This window comes from Falco peregrinus, chromosome 3 (assembly GCF_023634155.1).
Source record: "Falco peregrinus isolate bFalPer1 chromosome 3, bFalPer1.pri, whole genome shotgun sequence".
In the NCBI taxonomy this organism is placed as follows: Eukaryota; Metazoa; Chordata; class Aves; order Falconiformes; family Falconidae; genus Falco; species Falco peregrinus.
In genome coordinates, this window is record NC_073723.1 from 26,593,948 (window position 1) to 26,619,405 (window position 25,458).

Genomic DNA, 25,458 nt, shown 5'->3' on the forward strand with positions numbered 1-25,458 from the left:
ATTCCTTGTGGTCTAGGCAAGTCACATAGACAAGGCTGTATATACAAGGACATAAAACCAGTATCTCTCCCATACTGGGTCAGTCTAGCCAGGCCACCTCGCCCAGCACTCTGTACAATAATAACGAAGATCATACTTGAGGAAAACATGTAAGCTTGGCCAGTTTTTTGTGGTCGGTTTCCTTCATACTTCCCCAGGGTCTACAACCATTTTTTCACAAATGTTAGCATCTGTTTACAGGCAAGTTGCCCATGAATGCTGTTGTCTATGGAGACACTGTCCGCGTTCCAGCATGATATCCAGACAGCCTGTGGAGTATCCACCCCTGGAGATCACCAAGACTCAGCAAGACAAAGCTTTGGCTGTTCTGATCTAGTGTTGGCTGATGTCCCACCTCAAACAGGACATGAAACTATATAACCTTCAGAGGTCTTTTTCCAGTCAACACGTCTGTCAAACCAAGTGCTGCACAATATCCAAACAAAGTAATCAAACATATGAACAACATTCTGTTATTCCAGCATGGAAGTTAGATCCTGAGCCACTAGTGCTCAGGCTTTGTGATCACTAGAAGCACTTCTAGGTTACTAACATTGATGGAGTTCACATTGTAAGGATTCTGTAAAGGTTCCCAAAAGAAAATCCAGATGAGTCAAATTTAACAAGTAGATAAATGCAAACCTGAGTCTGTGCTTCCATGCACAGACTATATTTTGGGTGATCACAGAAAAACATTCAACTAAGGCCAATTTAACAATAATATTTTTTAATCCTGAGTTAGATTAAGAACTTACTTTGATGATGTAGTAGATTTCTACATTCGTTATTACCCTTATGCAAAACTCCCCCATTGCATCCCCTGCTTCAGATATGAAGCAATCTTGGCATATTTTTGATATTCCTTTAAGATTATTTGGAGGAAGGAGGAGAGAAAAAGCTATAGAACAGTATTTCTTACAGAATACTTTTTAAAGTAAAAAGTGCACTGATTTAAGTATGCTTTGTCAGAAAATATGTTCCACACTTAAGTATAAAGGATTTATTTTAGGGTGCTACTCTCACAGGTGGTACAATAGAATCTTCTTTGAACAAGGATTATGGAATTTGAGATTTTGAAAGTAAAATTTTAGACCTATTGTCCAAGATGCTAATGAATCCATCAATGCCTTCACTTTACCTCATTTTTATTTATTTTGGGATTGGCAGCATTAAGTGGGAATTGAAAGTCCTGTGAGTTTTCAGAAACAGCCCAATTTGAATGCAGAGCACCAAAAACTGCAAACACATATTGTGTAGATTACTACTGCAGTTTCCTTCTTTAAAAACAACATAACTTATGATGACAGCAACTTTCAAGGGTTCAGATATAACACAATGAAGGGTATTTAACAAAACACATGTTTTCTTTACCCTTTAGACATGTTAAAGACACACAAATAGTTACCTTGGAACAGGAGAAGTAATCACATTATACTGAAATAATTCAGTGGCACACAAATCCATAATTAAAATACATAATTTCTTTTTCTTAAATCTACTGATGTTTTGACTCTTAAAACCACAGCACTAGCATCCATCCCTCTTGTTTGTACCACTCCCATTAGCCCATCTGTCTCTCATAAGAGCTAATGACCCCAGCACAAACACTGCAAGGCCACTCTCCACTCAGTTTTAATCAGGAGAGAAGCAAAATGTTGCCACAGGAATCATTCAGGCTCAGTCCCGAAAAGATTTATAAGGAAGAAAGTTATGAAGCATCTTCCAGGGTGCCTAAGATGGTTTTATATGAATCATGTAGATGCTGAAATTGCAGAAGAATATTCAGAAAGTAAAAATACTCAGAGAAAGATACCCAGAAAAACCCCTAATTAATCCTTCACCCTCAGCATGCCTCCTCCCTCTCCAAACTGGAAATCCTTTCTAACCAGGTGCTTTCAAACAATCTCTGCCAAAACTTGATGTAATTAATTGTCAAAGACAATTATGTTCTTCCAATATCTTTCCTCCCAAAATCGCTTTAATGCTTTCTTCAATATTTGTGCTTAGGAGAAAAAAAAGCAGAAGAAAATTCTTTTAAATGGTGCACGATAAATAAAGCAAGTTAATTCTTCAGGGTAGCTTGACATGACCATGAAGATACAACATCTTAATGCTCACTGTGGGCATTTGTAATCTTAGCAGCTAACTGCAATTAAACAAAGGAAAATAAACATGGGAAAAAAAAAAACAAACCCCAAAAAAACCAAACAGGAAGACCTTGTGTTTTTAGTAAGTATATTTGATTTTTTTTCCGTGAAAGGAAACTCACCAATGGTGTAATATCTCTTCAACTCACTCCTCCGTGGATTGTGCCTTTGGGTGTTTGTGGTGTTGTTCTGTTCCTCCTCAGCAGTAGCTGTCTTAGTGGCAAGCAAAGATTTACTGGGCTGAGGTGTCTGAGCTTCAGCTGCCACTGGGTTGCATCCTGGCCCGCTAATATCCACCGACTGGGACTTTTTCTTTAATCTAAAGGCAATTTAAGGCAGTAAGGTATTACTAATCATCGTTTTATACCTAGATTATGTATAGAATAACAGCAATACACTCATTGTACAAAACTTCATGCATGTTGCAGCAGAACAGAGACCAGCAGTGTTAAATTATGCCTTGCATTAACTTCCCCTTTCAGCTCCTGCTCAATCAGTTACAGCACTTCCATCTCCATGGAGCTACAAATGGTAAACTGCCCACAGACCAGACTGCTGAGCTGCTTGAAGGATCAATCCCTAATCCATTTCAGAGAAGGTGAGCTGCCAACAATTAAGCTAGCATTAAGTTGCTGGCTTAAGTTTCCACAGACGAGGGGAGTACAAAGAAATTAAATAATTTGCATTAAGTTGCTGAAAGCCCCAACAGAAAAGAACTGACTTACGATCGTCTGAATTCAGATGTAGCTCTGCAACACCATTTTTCATTCTGCAATAGTTTCAAAGTTTTGTTTCTCACCAAAACTCAAGAATCCCACTAAGCCCAGGTACCATTTTGTGTGCTGCCAAAGCAGTGGACAGAGGTAAAGAAATTCTCTGTCCTGCCAAAGAAATTAGTGTTATTCAACTCATTACTGGCATCCAGGTAGAGTATGACTTACTAACCACTATCCTCTGAGCCTGACCATCCAACCAGTTTTTTACTTATCTAGTCATCCACACATCCAGATGTAACATCAGAACTTGGGTACAAGTATACTGTGAGAGACAGTGTCAAAAGCCTTAATAAAGTCAAGGAAAATGACATTTTTGCTCTCCACTCCTCCTTAAATCTAGTGATTTTACAAGAGTTCTGTGGGAGAGAGACTTAGAAAAACTCTCAAATCCTTCCTCAGAGTGGTGGTGAGTACACTCTCATCACTGAATCAGCATAGTTCTGGCATCTCCTCTATCTTTAGCAACATAAAAAAGAAGTTATTACTCTTCTAGAGTTATTGAATAGAGACAAATGCTCTGTTATGATGAAGTTCACTACAGACACATTGGATTTTGTCAACACTTTTCTTAAATTAAATCTCTACAGATGTATATAGTTGACTACATGACTTGATCCTGGAAATAAAAGAGCTTTGTGGCATTGCAGTGAGATACTGATCTGAGACGAAAGGATCATAATAATTACGAAATTTTGGAGCAAGTAAAGTAAAATGATAAAGTTCTGTAATATCAAAGGATAATTTTATTAGGGTAGTAATTTAATGCTAAGCAGCCTCCCTCTTAACTCTGTGATTCCTTAGTTTTTCTCCATGTATTGGTTGCAATTAAACAGCATGGATTCCTGCATCGAGGATGGAATCTGCTAGTTTAAGAGATTAACTGATTAAATATCATAATAACAATTACTGCTATTAGTAGACCAGAAAATCTTCAGGTTATGATCAAGCTCTGGAAGATACATTAAAGTATCAAAGTGTATGTAGCATGTTATGAATGACACTATGAAGGCAAAATTACTATACTCATATGGGATATTGCTAGTCCAGGGAAAGGACTAGCAGTTAGAAATTAACTTCTCTGGTCCAATAAGGAAGACTGCTTCCCCTACAACCTTTTCCCTAGACAGGCCTAGGGTGTCTTGCATTTCAAGCAACGCTTCTCAGCTCCAGTGCCTCTACACAAACAGTTCAGGATGACAAGGACCTTTATCTCTCCTACATATAAGAAAGGCTATACTGGGTCGAAGCAGATGTTCATCTAGAAAAAGTACAGGCAGGTGCACAGTGCGACCTTCCCCAGGACATCCCTCCAGGCTCCAGCAAACTCTGGTTTACGGCTTTCTTGAGTTAGATCGCTCGCCTTTCTTAGCTCTTGGGGTTAATTTTCCTAGTTTGTCCTTAATTACTCCTGAACTCATATAAACTTCTGATATAGGTGGCATCCTGCCTCGATGGGTTGTGGTTTAACAGTGCACTGTGTTAATTTTAGTGTACAGTAGCCACAGTAGCTTATTTTAGTGACTTGTTGAAGTGTCATTATAGGAAACAATGAACAACTACTACTCCACATATAACAGCTGCTTACATTAGCTCCTGCTGTTCAAAGAGACCTACAGATATGGGAAGAACAACTTGTCACTGTGATAAAACTATCTTTACTTTGAGGATCTTTGTCAGTGGACCTATCTATGGAGTCAGTGGGGACACCAGCCAAAATAGCTTGGGATGAACTAAATGAATACTTCTATAAGCATTGATATATGTAAAAATCAAGTTAAGACTGGGCAGGGCATCCTTGTGTGAGAAGAAAAGAAAGTTCTGGTTTTTGAAATGATGCTTTAGAAACTGAGACCCTGTTTTGAGCAGTTCTAGCTTTAAGCCTACAGCTGGTTAAATGTATTTACCTAAAATGAAGGCTGGAATATTTCACTGACTCATTAACAATGAAATGGTCTTCCATTATGATGTTAAATTCTGCTACATTGTTGAATATGCCATATTTCAGGTGATATAAAAAGTCTCTCTATAATTCCTTACCACAAGAACTCTTGGAAGATTTAAAGGATGACTTCTGGGAAGAAAATCACTAGTTTTCAAGAAGTAATGCTAATATCTCAGACCAAAGCTTCCACTGTGATTACACTGTCTTGCTTCTATGTTGTGCAAAATACTTGTGGGCAAAGAAGCTACAAAGTGTTCAGTACCTCCATAATCTCAAAATAAAATCAAATATAAAATCAAAAAGGCAAATGAGGTCTAAAGATGGGTAAGTGTATACCTGTCCTGCATTAGTCATTTCTGTGCTCTGCCCCAGAGGAAGACAGACAGCAGGTGACTTAAATAAAAATACAAACCGAAAAATAACATTATGATTTATATTCTCAACTATGTTATGAACACATTCTTCACCACCAAGGCTGTGTGAAGGACAGTCCAATTAATAAAGCTGTGAATTGCAGTGTGGAGGTAGATAATAAAATAGCTTGCTGCACTGTGGGGAATACCAGATTGTTGTGAGAAACATACTGTGTCTATTCTTCTAGAATCACATAGGAATAAAGGGATAATACCTATCATCTGAGCAGTAAAAATGACACATGGCCTTTTTCAGGTGACTTATGATTAATAAAAGACTCAGTTGAAATACCTATAGCAAAGGGATGTCCAAAAAGTTATCTACTCTTGCAATCCAAAATAATTTCAATGTAAGACTGCCAGGGTCACAGGTACTGAAGTACTACAATTAAAGAACACAAGCATGACACAAAAGCTAATGCACGTAATATTGTCAAACTGTTCTTGAGAGACCACGGTGACAGTGCTTGTGCTGCCAGGAAAGACAGAAAGACACAAGGTCAGAATGAATCCAGACTCCACAGTAACAGGGTCAGCTGAGTGGGACACCGGTTCAAGTAAGGACACAACTTTATAGGAATGACTCGAGAAAAACATGCAACTTACTCAAATGCATCTTCCTTCAGCCCACCTGACCCGTACATTGATACAATCATGGCTGAAAAATGGTTGAAAAAAACACTGCAGCCTTTGAGCTGCATCTTCACTACACCACCGTGTCTTGCAAAGAAAGCCTGAGTTCTGTGTTTTGAAGCCAAGACAATGAATTCATTGTAAGCCTGACCCTTCTCCAGCGCCCTGCTTTATTCCTGGCTTCGTGTTGTGTTTGGTTTTGTTTCTTTATATTAAAGCTGCACAGCTGGGCTGAAGCAAGATTTATTCTTTGACAGATAAGAATCTGAATGTGAAATGCTTTGGGATCACATTCCTTGTTCTTGCTTTGTTTCAGGCTGTCTGCTTGTAGAAAAATAAATAAAAGATATAAGAAATACCGTGGCAAATCTTTTTTATCTTTTACTCGACGTATTCTGTAGCAGTCTTCAACTAAGTTTTCAACAACGGGCAACACAGGTTTTCAATATTGCCTGGTGTGACCCAAAATGACACCGCTGCAGACAGCTGGCAGAAAGCATGCCAGCAAGGATTTCAAAGTCAGCACTGCACCAGTCGAGCTTGGAAATGCGTACTTGATAGCAAGGAAAAACTCCTAACTTGCCTAAGATCTGAAGTAGAAGGGACCAAAATATCTTTTTCTGCAGCTGTCCTTAACTTATAGGAGTACCAGGGGAGGGAAAACTATGCAACAAAAAAAGGAAAACCTGCTGCCCTTGAGAGGTGTGAAACCCTGAGCTGGTCGTTGCTGTTGTCTTCGGGCTACTGGTGGCTTCTGTAAAATAGGGTTGTGCTCTCCCTTGGGAGTCAGAACAGACAGGCACCTTCACAGCAAAAGCGGTAAATTCAGGAGCCAAATGACTATGAAGGGCCACCTGGTGATGTTAATTGAGACAACCCATCCTGGGTGGCAGGTCAAGCAGGGCCAAAGGAGGGGCTGGTTACTCAGCTGCTGCTGACTGGATCTGCAAATGCTGTGTTTGCTTGCAACCTTGGGGTTTAGATAACACACCTATTTGTATAACTCCATTGCACTATTGCTAAAAACCCTTTAAACCCCCATTTGCTCCATTTATATCTTGCTTCTTCCCAGAACCTCTCACCCCATAACTCCAGCTGTCTTAGACCTTCGATGTGGTGACTCCTCAGTGCCTCTAACCCACCGGACAGAGGCACGAAGCCCACATCTGCCTCTCAGCACCCTGCCAGTTACTGATTGCAGAGGATTTGCTCATTTAGCTAATGCAGGAGCAATGTGCATCTCCAAGCTGTGTGATATGATACACCTGTAAGTAGATACACTGACTAGCTATTGAACTTGTACTTTTTTTTCTTTTTTCATCCTCTGCATACAACTGATGTTTTCTACTGCATCTTAGAAACAGCCTAACAGATGGCTCCAGCTTTTACCTCCTCCTGACCACCTGGTGTCCTGCGCTCCCCAGCAGTACCTCCCAGGAATGGGTCACCTTGAACAGACTGGTACCATTTCCCTCAAAAAGAAAATGTGGTTGGGCCAGGTGTTGGGGAACCTACCACCAAGTGCTCTGGGCAGTCCATAGATATGGGAAGTCCTGAAATCCTGGGGCTGTTGAATTCCCTGGAAAGTCTGCTATAGATTTAAAGAGCATTAGGATTTCATCCCTGATATTCACTATCACAAACATATTCCATTCCTAATACCATCCATGCACTTTTCATGTTATAATTGTGAACTGACTTTTTTCTAAAACAGCAAGGAAGAAAAAAAAAAAAAAAAAAAAAGAGGCATTATTCTCTAAACTTATCTTGAAAGCACCTAAAACAATCATGGCTGGCAGTCCAGTCTGAAAGAAAGGGGAAAAAAGGTGTTTAAACCATTTATGGTGGAAACAAACAAGCATACAAAACATCCCAGGGGCTAAGAACCTGTACTATTTGGTCTTTCTGAATTTCTAAGCAAAAATCCCTTACTGCAACAAAGATTTGGAGGAAAGCCTAGCTCATTCTTATCTACTGAATACAAAAAACCTCCTTGCACCACTTGTGACTATCACAGAGATTTTTCTCCACAGTTAACAGGAGAAGCAAAACTACTCATTTGAAGAGTGATGCTTATTCTTCAGGGTTGCATTTAGTATTTTTGAATGCCCAGAAGAGCTGGTTATTAATTTGGTTTCTTTGTAGCAAGAAATGTGGTTTAAACTGATGTTGACAGCCAAGATTTATCTGATTGTGGACAAAAGTAAACTTCTGTTTTCAACACAGCACTGCAAAGGTCTGACAACTTAAACACAGGAGGTGGCCCAACCCCCAGTGTCTGCACAGACTAGCCACAAAACCAGCAACTTTATTCCCCTGTGGACACTGCCCCCGCCAGCCTCCACATAAATCTGCATTTGCTCATGGCCGTCATTTTTTAGCTGCTGTGGTAATCCAGAGGGATCAGGTAAAAGGCTCGGGGTCTGCAGTCAGGCTCCATTTACTGCCTGAGGCTCCTTCTGCACACTTGCAATGGGTGGCAGTGCCATGGAGGGCTGCTGGAAAATCTTTTCTTTAATGCTCTTGAACGCCACCTGCAGCTCTGGCCATCCCCTCCCATAAAGAAGCCAGCAGGACTAGACTGATACAGAGAAAAACCACCTGTGATGACAATGAGTCTGTTGGTTCCTCCTGGGATGAGATAAAACAGGCTGCAGGAAGGAGCCACCGGCTGGGAACCAGCACAGGGACCTCTACAGCCATCAGGCGTGGGAAAGCGGAGCAGCAAATGGGTCTGCGCCGCAGGAGATTGAAAAAGAACCAAACGAAGGCAAGCAGCAAGTTTGAAATAAACACAACAAAGTACTTCTTTGAACAGTATGTAATTGCATGATGGAAATAATTGTGCAGGCTAGGAGTATCGCTAGGTATAAAAAACAGTGACATGAGTCAGGCAGAAAACATCCATTAGCCGCTGTGAAACATGCAGGTACTTCAGCAAGGAAATTCTTTGAGCCAAGGATTGCTGGAAGATGGAAGGGTCTCACAGGGAAAGAGCCACTCAGTGCATGCTCCATCTGCCGTATTATCCCTATGTATCCACTGCTTTTAAGTGCTACACACAACTGAGTACAAGACGCTTGCAGTTCAAATCCCAGTTGGTCACTACGAATTGCAGAGGGAAACAAAACCAACTACCACAAAGCACACAGAAAATAGAACACCAATAAAATAAATGTCTGTCAGTAAACAAAGAACAACAATGAAAAAACAACCACAGAAAAGCTCTTCAGACTGTTACTTCACATGTTGATCATGCAGCAGTTTTCTGATAATGCAAACAGCTTACAAGATCATTTGACAGCAAGAAGACAAGAACAAGATGACCTTCACAGGGGTGGCGTTATGAAAGGATTAGGAATGAATTCACACCTACACAGCCCAAAAAGCAATTCAGTGACAGGTATGTATCAGCAATGCAACATTCAGCCCAGCTTCAGGAAATAAAACAGTGCACAACAGCTATGTGCAGAAAAATAGTGGCATTTCAACATCATATTTTGCTCTATAGCTCCAGCATATGTATTTGAGCACGTACAGCAAGCATACAAAACACTCTCTTTCGTTCCTTTACACACTCTACCAAAATTTACCATGCAAGTCTAAAGACACAACAGTTGTTAAATATCAGGGACCAGAAAGCATACCAAAACCACACTCTCTACACTTCCTGGTCATCCTTACGGAAGTGGTCCCAGCACATGCAGGAAAACTGCCACCATCCCTCATTCTCTAAGAAAAAACAATGCCAAAACAAAGTTTCCACCAGGTTTTAGGGGGAAAAGATTAAGAATATCTAAATGATTGAAAAATTGGTTTTGTGATGTGTAGAACAGGCAACCCACGTCCTTCTAACAAGATCTAGACAACACTGGTGCCTCGTGTTTCAAGGGCACATCACAGAATAAAGACTTAAATGAACACAAACCTTGTGATTATTCCTGGGAGCATGACAGCACCGCTACAGGTAAACCCTTGGAGGACCATTTACAGAAGACATATAGATAGGTTGCTGCCCGGTTACATCCATGAACTCCAAGCGGGGGAATCCAGAATCCACTTGTGGTTCAAGTGTGACAAGGCATTCTCATTGCCTGGGAAAGAAGCGTTAGTGAGTCCATGGGCAAAGGAGTCAAAGTGCTCTACACACCACAGATGGGACTGGAATGTACATTTGCAGGAGGACGAGGCATCACAGAAGTGGGAAAGTGATGAAGATGATGATGATGGAGAGGATGATGGCAGCAGTCACGCTAAATACATAACGTAACTCAAATAGTCACAGCATATACAAATAATTGGTTTTTTTCCTGCCTGAGCTTTTGTAAGGATTAAGAGCCGAAGATCATATGGCTTCGCCATGGCTGTATAAAATTTTACAGCTGCTTTATATGGTGGGAGTAATATGCTTTGCAACTGGGGGCTGTGTTTTGTCAGGGATGAGAATTTCTTGATAAATTCTTTCAGGATCTTAACAGGGTGGGTTGCAATGCTGTACTATTTGCTGACAGTTATCTTGATTTTGGACTTTTTTAGAAGAGATGTGTAAAGTAAATTACAATTTTGAATCTTGCTATTTTGTTAATAGCTGCTACACTGTTATTTAAATAACTCCCACTAGTTTCATTTTCTCAAAAGCTCTTCCAGTGCTTTATGCAAATCTACTTTAGTACAATTTGCATGGGTCTTGAAATTTCCAGCTCTGTAATATTCAGCAAAGAAAAATTCTGCATAATGGTTTTAAAGCGACAATCATTTTTATTTAATTCTTGTTTGTCTCATTAATGCTGTAGCATTATATCTAATGCAACTTTATTTATAAGGATGGATTCAAACTGTCCAAACTATCTTAAGGATCACTAAGGAAAGTCTTTTCTTCACCTGATTAGAAGGAGCTGGTTCTGAAATCTCTTTATTATAGCCTATGCAACCAGCACCCAGATCCTATTCCCTTGAACATTACTGTGAGATTTTCACAAATCCTATATTATGCAGGACCACATCCTATATTACCATCTTCTCTCTCCTGAACAGTGAATTCAGAGTTTTCAAAGGCAGGTGTAGCCTGTGACCTGGGAGCTGCATGCCATACCCTGAGACACAGAATACCTCACTTGCAATGAAGCCATATAAATTCGTAGCATTTTTCCATATAATTAACTTTGTCATAATATCAATTATTTTCTCTGTTAACTGCAAGTAATTTATGCATCAACAAAGCTGTTTTATCCACAGCCTTTAATTTAGGCAATTACATTTACATTTCTGATTTCAACCCTAGGCTTGACTGTTTTCTGAGTTGTTTACAAGTCAGCTGCTATATCCCTGGGCACTTAATGTTCCTAAGATTGCTATGGTATATGCAATCATAGCATGCATACATTTATGTAGTCAAATCTGAAAGCAAAAAGGCCTTTTTAACTTCTCAAAGAGATGGCAGAGAAGGTTGGAAGTTACAATGCCCCTACAGTACCACAGATCTGTTTGTTCTAATTGTACCATCTCAACAAATAAGCATCATCACAGCAGGCAACCGCAGCTCAGGTTTGAAGCACATGCTGTGGATATGCTTGTCCTAAGGTACCGAAATGCAAATCTGCTCATTCTTCTGCCTTGTCCAGTAGCTCACAGAACTTGAAATGTACACAGTGAAACCACTTAAAGACTTCTTTCAAAATATAAAACAATGTATGTATACATCATTATTATCTTCATTCCACAAGACATACATGGAATAAGACATTCTAATTTCATCACTGAAAATTCAGTGAGGTGTAAAGGTATTTTGTGAAAGGGGAAAAGATAATAAACATGAGTGAGATCCAGCCAGGAGCATCTCAACCCAGGCAGATACAACAGTCCATCGGCTGCAGTGCCTCCAGGCACGTGGGGACCTTCCAGTGTGACCTTCCTCCTGAGCTGGGCAGCCTGGCTCGTCACACCGTGTTACACAGCGCTGCTTGGCAGCTGCAAATGCCAGTCCTGGAACCAGAGGTGCAGCCAGCAACACAGACTCTGTCTTTAGTCCGAGCATTGGGACATGCTGCAGAGAGTGCAAAGACCACGCTTTGTGACCTGCCACCAGACCACGGTACAGGAAGGGCGTTAATCCAGAGCAGCAAAAATCTCACAGGCAAACATCCAAACTCTTCCAATTCCCCTTCCCAAATGGAGCCTCCCCTCCTCTTCCCAGAGCCACAAGACTCATCCCCACACTGAGGTTTGAAGTGCCCTTTGGGCAAAGCTATCTGTGTCCCACCAGGCACTGGGGCTATGGGGCTGCACTGTGAAAGCAATAATTGCTGTTTCACTTTCCTAAGAACCAGACACAGCACATTACACAGATGTTAGGACTGAAAAAAAAAGTTAATATCTAGAAGTCTTTGGAAGCACCCACGTGTCTTCATTGAATACAGGTCAATGACAAGACTGGATAAAGCTTAAACTGTGAGCCAAACAGCACTTATCTCAGGCAACTAAGATACCCAATTTGTACAAATATCATGTCTTCATACTTTTGCAATATAGATTATCATTGAAATAAAGAGTGCAGAGATTTGAAATGTGCATAACATATTCTTCTATAAGTCCTCATGGGACAAAAAGCCACCGTTATAAAATGAAGCAACTAGCGCCAACTCATAAAGGGCAGGCTCTTGTTACAGTGAAGGAAGGGACAGAAGCTGTTCCTTGAGGAAACTAAAACATCTAGTATTGGTCCTCACTAGGAAGACAAATGGGTTCTCAGAGTCCTCTGCAGGATATAATAATATATAAATAAAATCCCTGTGGGAGCACCTAACTTGTCAAAGGCAAGTTAGAAACAAGGCAAAATGAGAAATCCTTCCATCATCATAGCCAAAGCAGAACTGAGTTTTTGCCATTCAACTCATGTGTAACTCAAGTATTTTGAATAGTAAGTATAATTTTAGCATTTCGGTGAAATATGCAGAAAATATATAGACTGTATAAAAATAAGCTTTATATTGGTTAGGTTTTGTGACTGTTATTTAATATATACACCCCATCCTCCACTGAAAACACGTTCATTCAAGCTACTTTTTCTTGAGGGAGTTTCACTGGGCACTAGCCATACAGGTTTGAAAAAGTGCCTGTCGGGTTCTTTTTGCATTTCTGATTCATAAATCAGGTTAGTCAAGCTTATACCAGATGGCAGAAAAACATCTTCAAAGATCCAGGAATATTTTGTACTTAAACAACAAAATTATCCTCCTACCCTTTCCAGCAGGAGACCCTCCTGCTCTAAGTATTCAGCTCCAACTAACCCCGACCAGCTTTCTCTTGTCACCTGGGGTCAGTAACATGGCAAAGCGGTTACCAGCATTTCCTCCAGAGCTCCAAGAACACCCCAGAGGGCTCGGTGGGGATGCCCATCCATACTCTGTTCACTGGGATGCTGAAGCCACACAGCACACAGAGATCCAGAGCCTTGTTAAGGTTCCGTCAGACGCAATTAGAAAATGTGAATCTGCTAACTGCACCTATTGAGAAAACGCTATAACAAGCACGTCTGTTTTCACATCTTGTCATCCCAAAAAGTAAGGAATACCACTTGATAAGCCGATTAATAACAGGTTGTACTAAGAGGATCTATATATAAAGGAGAAACTACATCTGAACAGATAGGTTGTGAAATAGTGCCTAGTTATTAAAAACAAACAGAAAACCCACACAACTATTTTGCTTCTCAGTTCTGTGGTAGTAGGAGGAACATTTTTAACAACTTTTTACTTTGTTCCCACAAGGCTTTAAAGGTTGTAAAGACATTTCTGTAAGCCTTCACCCTCCAAGCACACCCCACAAGCACTGATGCACCGCCTTGGTGGCCAAAGATACCGTGCACCAGGGGAAGCTCTGCTGGACAGGGAACAGGAGCTGCAGGAGCCACAGGAGTGAGAACCAGGACATAAGCATCCCCAGGAGAGAATGAAGTGGCTCAAGCAAGGACAGAGATTATGTTCAATGGCATCCTTCATCCCTATCAGTGCAGTTTTCTCCACATCCTAGCTTTTTTAAAAAAAAAAAATATTAAGAATTACAACAGCTAGTTTATCTTTTCAAGTTTCCTTACAAACAAAATTCCCTCTTGCCTCTTAAGAAGACTTAGTCTTGGGTCCTTTCAAGTCCTCCCCTGTAATCCTGGTTTTCTGCTCCCATTATCAAGCCACTGTGGATGGATGACCCAATGATCAAAGCATGTATCTGGCTGCTGGAAGCCACCGGAGGTTTAGATAGCAGATTTCCACTATTTCAAAATACCTGTCTTTAATAAAAGTGTCACCATTCAATTTGATTTCCCCCATTTACTGAATGTAACGCACTTCTAGACTACACAAGATGTTGCCACCACCAGATGTGCTGGACGAGGCAGCAAGTGCGCTCAGGGCACAGTGCCAGGACAGCCAGCTGCTGGGGCGGCACGGGCATCCCTGTGGCCTGAGCCTCAAGCAGACAAGGTTGGGCATTCCCCCGACAACTGTGACAGGCAAAATAAATACGTAGCCTGGTACTTACATAGTTCAGATTGAAATAAAGATGTAGGACTCTAAAAAAGGGTATGTTTAACAAAATTTACACATTTTAAAACAGTTAAACAACAAAATATGTTTTTCAGTCTTTCCTAGCATAAAAATATATACCCTGTTTCTACGCCACGTAGCAAAACTTTAACATTAGGGAAGAAAATACACTTAAAAAAGGTAGGGACTCTTGTTTTGTATCTATAGCAATGATATCTATAAATATGGAAAAAGATTTTCAAAACCAGCAAAGTTCATTTTGTTAGGTACAGACTGAAGGCTTCAATTTTAAATTGTGTTTAACAAACGCACCTTGACATCAAGTACTGCAGTTATCAAGTTTGTCAGTATTTTCTCAGGAGCTAAACTTATTTCTGACAAGTGTTCCCAGTCAATTCATTTAAAATAGAGAGCAGCATGATGAAGTGTGTTACTGCTCAGTCTTTAATAAACCAGCTCTGTACTTCTGAGTCTCTCCCAGCTTCCCAACAGGGGTCCTGATTCAGTGGCGTCCTTAGGTCCCTGCCTGATGCTGAGACCACCAGTGAGGTGGCTCAGCTGTCTCCATCCTGGGAAGGAGGTGACCATTAATGCACAGCACAGCTTATCAACAGATACCACCCAACTTTTTGTTTTTTAACATGTGCAATGTAAATCTCTAGCTGTCAATTTGAATGTCAACAGTGAAAAGAAAGATCAGATTTGCAGGAGTTGAGGTATCTGCACTCTTTTCAGCATCCTAGTATGGCAGAACCATATTTCTTGTACCAGCTGGGGAAGCAGGTCACAGTTTGCCAAGGACCAGTCGGCTCAGTAGGCGCATGCACATGTTAAAATCTGAGAGCAGACAGCTAGCATCCTTCTATACAGTTATCTAGCAAGCTGCTACACCATAAAAACATTTAAATATCAAACCTTTTTATTTACGTTGCAGAGCATCGAGAAGCCTTTAAGAACTTGTATTATATAAACACAAAGTAGTTGATGGCTGAGAGGCAAATAAGTGCCCAGGATGGCACAAGCCTTTTCAGATCCTCGCCTTAAGGCTCATCTCACGGTAAGCAAAATATTCCTGTGCAACACCAAAGCAAAACAATTCTCACATTCTTTCAGGATACATCTTGCGTCTGTGCTCCTGTGCTTGAGCAAGCTCTCGTGGGTTAGCAGTGTTTGAGCTGCTCTGTCTTCAGTAATGGCGCTCTCTGTCAGAGGCGTGAAGAGGATTTTGGAGACCGCAGCTCCTGGCTCTGCAACATTGCAGTAAGCACAGGCAGTTTATTCTTCTCAGAGATTTACAGATCAGCTGCTTGACTACTAGGGACAGTTACCACTACACAGCCTTGGTGGACTGAGCAGGAAGGAACGTGCTCCCAGCAAGAACTTGAGATACCAAGAAGGGCAGTCCTCACAAATGCTGCAGTCGCATTGCCACAGTACAAAAGAGATCATTTAAGCTTTATCCACAGAGTGGGTATCTTCTTAACCTTTCAGCTGCAGATGGGGGGGCAGACACTGGCTGGAAGAGAAAACGGGAAGGTAGGAGAAGCCTAGCAGCACTCCCAGGCAGCCACCCATGCTTCCGCAGTGGCAGTAATGGCACTCAGCCTCTGCTGCTCGGCTGCAGCTCCTGCCCGGGTATGCTGCAAAGAGACTCATCATCACTTATTTCTCTTTCCTTCTGCAGGTGGGACCTACAGGCAGTACACAGTGAGATTCAAGAAGACAACCTAAAACCATAATTCACTTTCATGCTGAAGTAAAGATACGTCCTCACCAACAGAAAAGGATGACCTTTCCCTAGAATTACCATTTAGATTTATGCCTGTGACAAGCAACAATCTTTTCCTATTATTTTTTTTCACTCACAATGACACAAAATAGAGTTGGACAAACATAGAAACAAGAGCCTGTAGAACACAGCTTCCCTGCAAGGTTTTTCATTGTTATTTTTTTAATGAATACGCCCAGAGAGCAGGATTGCTATAAACACTGCAGCCACACCCACTGACGGACACTAGCAATCTATAGACATCACAGTAAATTACATTATTTAAAGAAGAATTCAATCAAAAAGCACTGTACTGTGGCTTTCCAAAGCACAGTGAGGCTTTTTTCCCCCTTAGTCCAAAACAAAGAGCAGCTCAAGGCTGGTCTGGCATTGCCAGGTTAAGATCCCCATGATCAGATATGAGCCTTGACAGGCAGCTGAACAGGGAAGGCACAGTAGACAAGGAGCTAGTGTCTGACTGTGAAAAAGAGAAGCCAAGGAGAGACTTAAACACAGTTGGAAGTGATCATAACCAGAGCCCAGAAGACAGATGAGGCCACAGTGTGTTAAATAAGGCAAGTGAGTTTGGAAACATTTATGTATTTAGCTTCCTAACTAGAGCTCAGCTTCTAGGCAAAACTGTTAAACAACCACCTGATCAGAATTTGTAAGAAAACACCATACAAGATAAAACATGGAAGCTGCATGTAGATGCATGCAATAAAATTCTCAAGATTTTCGAAATCCTACCATATAAATCAGAGGCTTTTCCTCTAAATGCAGAGCAAGAATCAGTAAATCACATTTTCTTTTCAGGAAGTATTGGCAGGATTTCAAGACGTATTTAACTAATCTCACAATGTGTGGGTTTTTTCCTTGGCTAATCTTCTATGAAAAGTAACTATTAGGAAATCAAAATATTATGGCTAAGCCGTGCTAACTGCTGTTAAGAACAGATAGGTAAAACCTCTCACTTGCACATGAAAAACATGAGGAAGCAGATGAATTTAGGGACATAAATAAACAGAAATAAATGAAGTGACTGGATTCTGTTCCCTGTGTGCATTTCAATAGCCCTTTGCATTTATCTATACTTAGTTCAGATGCCAGAAAATTTGGGCGTAACTTCTTACCATACTAGTAGCCTGCAAAAAATACCTATTAAAACCTGTGTAAGTCTTTAGAGCAAACTCAAAGCAATTGAAAAAGGGAAAAGACAGTAGAGTTCCTCACTCTCCTGCCCATCCAAACTAAACACAGGCACTGCTTGGCATTTGCATTCACTGCGCACAGTTGGGTAAGGGCCGACAAGCACCCCGTGCTCCTGTCTGTTGCAGTGGTGCACAAATGGCTCTGGTCCAGCTCCATGTGCCAGGCAGGGTCCGCTCCTTGAAATTCTGGCAGCATAAATACCCGTGACTAGCTCCTTCAGCACAGACCTTGAAAGCTCCAGTGTTTCATGCAGTCAAGATTTCCACTTTCAGAATGGTTTAGGCTAAAAAAAAAAATAACTTTCCACCAAAGTCAAAACCCAGAAATCATCAAGGAGTCAAGGGAAACTCTTTGCTTTCCAAATTTTGTCTAAAATAATACTTTCCTCTAGAAAAATGCAAGGGTTTGGTAAATGAAATCCAGACTGAGCTGACTTAGTTTGGCTGTAAGATTAATGTTTGCATTTTTACCGAAATATTTTAAGCAATGCAAAGATTCCGCTGGAGATACAAAAATCAGACAGAAAGCTTGTTCCCACTCTGCAGCAGGAATATTAATGACATAACACCAGTCCAGTGTCTGTCTTGGTACTGATCATTACAGTGACCTCCTGCAGATCCAGCCCCACAGCTCTTCCAACACAACTGTGTCCACAAACAACGTGTTTAGAACATCGTAGTACTCATAATTCATGTAAACAAAATGCAGAGTTCCTTGACCATCCATTCCATTTATTCTGCAGTTTATACTGCAGAAAAAAATTGGTTTAGAATTCAGTAATTCATAAAAGTACACATATTCTGAGAATATAAAGCTTTTAATGTTAATACGCTAGAAATTATTCATTTACTCCTATAAAAAAAGGGGGACATGTAACAGAAGTGAAGAAAGGGTAGACACAGTAATGTATGAGAACTGACCTCGTCATCTGTGCTGCAGCTACTGCGCTTCACCTTTAGAGAGAGCTGAGAAACTAAGATGTTATATAACTTAGTAAAAAGCTGATAGGGCCAAGCACATTTTGAATCCCACTGTGTGAAAATCAATTACAAGATGTGAAAAGGGAAGAAAAAAAACTCTTCAGGAACCAAAATCTCCATCCCATAATATATTGTTCTATATACATATATTGTTAAATAATAATGATCAATAAAGCTTTAAAGATAAAGACTGTGGGAGGGAAGTGGAAGGATAGTCAGAGCAGGGAAGGAACAGAAGAATCACAAGATGTTTCAGGATGCTGTTACGACGAAGTAAAAAGATAAATCATTTTGATGACATCATTTTGACTCTGTTTATGCTAAATTGTACATAGGTGAAATAATAGTGACTTACAACATGGAGCTTAATTGGAATGAGAAAGCCAAACGCTTCTTGTATATTTTTGTAGGAAAGTATACACCTTTTTAACTTGGAAACACAGCACAGTCCTACTTAGATCAGGCACACTTCTTTAAGGGAAAACAATGCCATAAAAAAAAAAAGAAAGCTAACTTTGATTGGAGGCAGCTTAGGCCCAAAGATCTATTTTATTTTCCAATTGTCTCAGCAAGGAAAACCAAAAGAGACAACGACACTGGCTCATGAACCATAAAAGAATCTCTACAAACCACAAAAATTTAAACTCTGAACCTCCAGACCTGCTCTAACAGGTCCATTTCTTGTACTGAGGACCCAGGTTGCATCGGGTGCACCTCTTCTATGGTCTATTCCAGTTTAAATTCCTCCTAACACAAGTAATTTCAACAGGGCAGGGAAGCACCAGCGAAAAACCTAAAACTGAGAGAGAGCCTGTGAAGCTGTAAGTTACAGACTTGCATCTGCTCAGATCAGCCATCTGTATTGCAAGAACTTTCAAGGAGGCACTTCTGTCTGGACTTGGATATCAAAAATCTGCCTGCATGCCTTTTCTGGGGGAGAAGGAGGATCTGCCCCTATGTAACGTGGCCAAGGTTAAATGCATCATTCACATCAAAACCTGATCTCTGGCTCCAGTGAATCACCAAACTACTCTATAAATGGGGAAACCACATCTCTTAACAGCACCTTTTAAAAGAAAGTACCAGACACTGTGTTTTTGTGTGTTGCTGCCCGTCCATTAAGCGGCTACTGAAGATGCCCTCCAGGCCAAGGTCTTCACACACGTAGGCAGAGAAATCCCTCTGGATCTAGTCCTGTGAGCAAAGGTGAGAGCTGCACAGCCGCATGGAGACAAAAGGCACCACTGCCCATACACGGAGAAGGAAAACTTTGCACTGAGGATAACGCCAAGAGTTACAACTCTTGCTTCATAATCAGCATCAGCAAACCAGAAGTATTTTGGTCAGCTAGTCTGTTACAAAATCAAGGCTGAGACTGCTGAGCACTGCAACCTGGAGACACAGGTACTTGCCCCAGCTGCGGAACACTGTCCAACATGAAATAAAGGGCAGTTTCATTTACCAATAATCTTTGTGTGATCAGATCAGCTGCCAGCTAAACCTGGAATCTGCTAAACTTACTTTCCCAAGAGTATTTTTTACTCCCAGCATTATATTTAATATATAACAAACACATGTTCACTGCATTTTATCCAGCCCTTTCAGGATTTCCCAACACTCAAACAGCAGCAGCAGAATTTTGATGACTGGGAAACAACGGTAGTGCCATAACAGAAAATTATAATGCAGTAAATCACACTTCTGTTGGTTTCCTTCACTGTATTGAGAAAGATCAAACCAAAAGCATAATTCCAAATAGCTCTCACTGCCATCTGATGATATGGTTTCTTTCTTTACTTACTTCTTTTTAAGTAAAATACCTTTGCATTTCAAACCAGCCACGTTCACTGCACGCTCCTGCCAAAGATGCCTTCCGGGTAGCAATTAAATGTATAAATGAGATCTTCAAGACATTAGAAGGCAAATTCAGTGTCTTTTTGAATGGCTGCAGGGAATGAGATAACACAAATCAATTTATGCCAGGACACACTTTTGCACGCATGCATTCAGCATGCATTGCATGACCCCTCGTAAGCCCGAGGGGCTTCTTTTTCCACAGTGTTTCCAGGCTTTTCAGAGAAGGGATTTTCAAAGATTCAAGATGACTTGAATTGTGACTGTACTGTGGATGAGATTGTCAGTCAGATGTTAAGATTTTAAACTTCTGACTGGTGGTAGATACTTGAGGCTGGGTTCCTAGGCAGCCACATTGGTCCAAAGAACACTTGACTTCCTCCTCTCATTTTGTTCACTAGTCGTTAGTGGAGCTGGACCGACTGTCCTTTTACACTCATTCCCCCACTAAAACTTCAGGCTTCCAGACTGACAGAACATTACCCATATTGCCACCTTCTTACAGCTGATAATCTTGTTTATTCATCAGCACTTCAGTACACCATTCACACAGAGGAACAGGTTATTTAGTCACTCACCACTGCTCAGAGAAGAGTCACTGAAAGAACTGTGTCTCACTGGGGGTGACTGCTAAAAATTCAAGGTGCTGCTTCCAGCTTTTGTCAGAGCACTGCAGAATTGCAAAAAACAGTTATGCATTTCATCATTTCCTCCTACCACTAAATGCCTAAAAAGTTTCAAAACAAAGACAATATGAACTCACTATAGCTCTTCTCATCTCCCTATTTTCAATACAAACCACCCACAATTCAGGATTTGAAATTAAGCTTGGCAGACAGTAAGCGCTGCCCTTCATCTGGCCGACAGAGTAAAACCACAGCAAGTCTCCTGCTTCCCATGCTCAGCTGCCTTCTGATTCCTCCTCCTCTTCCCATCAAGCAGACAGCACTACTCTGAAAAGCCCTCCTATCTTAATCTCCTTGTTTCTCCCTAATACTTCTGCATTCATATTGGTCCACTTCCTCTGTGATTACAGGACTAAAGGAGCACATAAGAAAAACTTAGATAAGAAAATTCACAGAACTGAGCTAAGCCACTTCAATATTAGATTTACATAGACTCTTCTCTGCGGGAGGGATTTTTTATATATTTTTTTTTTAAGGAGAAAAGATAGATGGAGAAATAATACAAGCAATCAGATTTTGGAAAGCTTCCAAGAGCGGGAATGTCAGAACTACTGCAGATGTAGCAGCCTGTGCATTTCAATCAGGAATACAAATAATACAAAATCAATTTAAACTGGCTGCACATAACACCCTGGTAAGAAATCACTTCCTCTTTGTTTCTTGGGCCTTCATCCTAGCAGCAGTTTGAAACTGTCACCCCTTAACAGAGGCCTTTGCTCAAGAGGGCAGGACTATCACGAAAGATGTGCCCAACAGAGCTGGGATGTCCTTGCCTTGTCATTTCAACTTCTCTACCTCTTGCTCCTGCAGACTTCGCTCCCACCCTGAAGGTCCATTCTGGGAGTCCCATGTCTTTTGCGCCCTCAGTTCCTCTCCTCTCCTCTTTCTCCCCCCCCTCCCTTTCTTCTTCCTTCTCTAAGGAGGGAATGAACTGCAGGACATGCATACATTTAGTTCCTCTCAAGATTTATAGGGCTTCTTTTTCCTCTAGGAGGGTTTTCCTGGTTGCACCCTTGATAGTCCATATTGAAGTACCCCAACCTGCATCCACTCTGTTCTGCTGGAGCAACAAAAGAGAGACAGGGTGCCATCAGCATGGAGGGCAATGCAGGACCCAACAAACAGATTAAATCTTTCTGGAGACTGAGGCGTTATACCCACACACGAAAAGTAAGAGATTATTGATGTCTGTGTACGCTCTAGTTTCTGGTGTATGACCACGTTATTCAGGCTACCTGAAAAATTAGGATAGAGAAAAACAAGTCTGTATGGGACAGACCTTGCACTGCCATTTTGAAAGACACAATTATACAGGGAAATCCCAAAAGTGAACAATCATTTTACAGCAACAGAACACAAAAGACACAATTAATAAGGCAATGCCTTCTCATTCCTCGCACTTCCCTCCCCAGATTTTCTGAGGGTGAAGCCAACAAGACAGCCCCAAGATCTCTGTGCTTGATGATGGACCAATGCCCAATAGAGTATCAGTCCTGCAAGCGTCCGACCACAGCCATAACCCTGGGCTCTCCGCATCCCCAAAGAGGTCAACACAGACACCTGAATGCATGTAGCATCTTACATGATCATTGCCTATTTGTGGTTTTTGTTGTTGTTTTGGGTTTTTTTTTCTTGCCCCACAAATGGCTTTAACACAAAAGGTACACACACACACACGCCCGTTAATGTAAAAATATCCATGTGTCTTTATAAGCCAACCGGAATTCTTTTACCCATTAGCCTGCTTATAAGAAAATGAAAAAGCTTTAATGCCAAAGCATAAACTTAGAAGCACCTTTGTCAGTCAGGAGGCTGTCACCTGTCAAAGCGAAAAGCCCACTCCATTAAAAAATTGTGAGTACTTTCAGATCCCATATACTGAAAGGAAAAGCTGTTATAACATAACCTTGTACTCAGCAAAACAAGGCCTGCATTAAGGAATGACAGCAGCTTTCAAAAACAATTTCTCCGCAGAGCCACTCTAATACCAGGAACCCTCGGCAAAAGCAATCTGTTTTCTAAGTGACTTTCTCAGCGACCACTTGCCATGGCACTGACATCAGCCACCTCTCAGGTCAGTGCCTATCTCTCGTAACGGGACTATCTCTTGTCACTCCACAGTTATCGGTGCCCTTAAAACTGACAAAATCAGGAGAGTGTCTAATAGGTGCTATCATCTAAAATGCCTGCTTGCTATAAAACTGTGTTTTAGGAACGGGAATCAATTCAACTCTGAAATTAATAAAAGAGAAGGCTGAACATTTCCTCCTCCAGGCGCAAGTCTCTTAACCTTCCCCTACCCTGTGAACCGAGACTGTCAAAGAGGTCATGTTGCCACTGCCATAGCCAGCTCCCTTCATCAAAGCTATTAAGCTTGTCAAGGAACTACATCCAGGGTTTGGTTTTGTTTGCTTTTACCCCTAGATACTCTGTGAAGGAGGAACACCTTAAGTAACTGTTTTTCCCTACCTCTCATCCCATCTTCTGTCCCTCCTACCAAGCAAGACACATGAGATAGTCTGGAATGACAACTCTTGGAGTCAGCTGCCTTCCCTCACCACAAGCCACCTTGTTTCTACTTCAGTGACTCATCCAGGGCAATCACATAAATAGGAATTCTCCAGCTTTTCTACAGGTCACATTTTATTTTTCAAGTTCTTCATTTTCATCAGCAGTTGTTGAGTGTGTTAGCTAGCTCTCAGAGCCAGCTTGACACATGAGATGTGAGATGATAGTGAACCACAAAACTTATCAGGGATAACAGGCTTGTGAAACTGCAGTTTGAAAGAAATCTTGCAAGAGATTACTGCCTTATAAACCCCATGAATCACACTGCAGTTTTAGAGAACAAGAGGGGTTTAATCCTGTTGGAATCTGGGGAACAGCAATATGTCTCTTTTTCTGATCATAGGTAGGTTTGAAACACTGAAGGTCAATTTTGAAAGGAGGCATACATCCCTGATTTCCCAGAAGAAAAGCAGTTTGAGAAATAAACAACTTCTTGCATTGACATTAACAATAAATAGCACAGGAAAGCAAAGCAATACCAGGGCTGTTGGTGAGCATCTCTGAAGTTCAGAAAGCAGGTGGCTAAGAGTGACATTTGGAAACAGATAGGCAATTTATTCCCATTTAGCTGTCATTTGAAAGGAAGAGGGAATATAAAAGCATGAACTAATTTGGTTATTTACCCCATAAAATGATGTATCATTGACAACACCTAAACTTGTTATGTTTAACGTAATGTAAGAGTGATCCATCCTTGTGACAACTGTCTTTTAAAACAAAGCTTTTTTTAAAAAAATAATAGGGCATTTATGTTTCTATTTGATTCCCAGCTCCTGTAATAAAATTAATGTTCCAAAGGTCATAACAGTAAAATTCAGCAATGATTTTAATCATTTTGGCCTCTTACCTGCATTTTGAAATAAAGGTTTCAGCTGGGAACAGTCTGACTCCTAGTCTAAATTTTCCTTCTAGAAATGGCATCTAAGGAACATATATTGTATTTCAACAGAGTTTTAAAAGGTGGAATGTAAATTTAGGAACTGATATCACTGATGACCTCAGGTTTCACCATTTTCCTTTACTAAAACAGCACTGATCATTAAGTTCACCTTCAAAACAAACCAGAACATGTTTTGCAGCTCATGGTGTTAACATCTATGCTATTATAAAAGATTATTAATGCAGCTTTGCTCTTCTCTAATGGTTTCTTTCTTCCTGTCCTTTCAAGGAGAATACATGAACAGTCTTAAAACTAATAGAGGCCCTGTCTGTTGCTTTTTCTTCACTTCCACCTCAAAATCTATCAGATCAAATTTCTCCATCTTGCAATTTATGGAACAGAAGTGCATCATTAGAAAGGCTCATTTCCTAAAGTAAGCTGGTTGCTAACATCCTTCTTGGCATTACACAAAGGACTTTACAATAAAAGTACCCCAATAAAAAATAGTTTTAAAAAAATAATCAGACCACTCATGCTATAATATTTTCAGCTTGGTGTTTTCTAAGAAGCTATATGTACAGCACTGCCTGCAAACCCAATACTAAACTGATTGGTGTCCTCTCTAGAAAAAATGTCTCATTGCAATTTCTCTTGTTGCCTCATAATGTAAATGGTACAGGAAGGTATGGACATTAAACTACCTGGTCATAACTGAAAGGATGCATCCAGGCTGAAATTAATGTCTAGAAATGTGGAGCAGAAGAATTTCCATTCTCAGTAAAATTTACTGATGATTGCAGACACACCAGCAAACTGATATAGCAATCACCTCTCTCCAGTAATTTAGGAAGTGCTTAAACTCAGCTTTCCCCTAGGGAATTTTTTGCATCACTGGTCAGAATCCTCCCAGCTGAAAACCTACAGGCTCACTTCCCCATGCCTGCACTAATCCTTCACATCTCCCTACTCCCCTACCACCCACGAAGTGGGTGGAACACCTTTCTCTGAAACATGCAGAGC

At 40.8% G+C, this 25,458-nt stretch overlaps 1 protein-coding gene across 5 annotated transcripts in view; it reads right to left on the minus strand.

Annotated features, from left to right (window-relative positions):
* The window catches only part of OXR1 (oxidation resistance 1), a 290,254-nt gene that overhangs the window by 134,504 nt on the left and 130,292 nt on the right, over positions 1-25,458 (minus strand). For 4 of the 5 annotated variants that reach the window (XM_055799409.1, XM_055799408.1, XM_055799406.1 and 1 more), the window contains one exon: positions 2,309-2,505. In XM_055799409.1, coding sequence (XP_055655384.1) covers positions 2,309-2,505 — 197 coding nt within the window. Of the gene's footprint in view, positions 1-2,308; positions 2,506-9,878; positions 10,045-25,458 lie in introns of all 5 variants that reach the window. The other variant, XM_055799405.1, reaches the window with a different exon arrangement.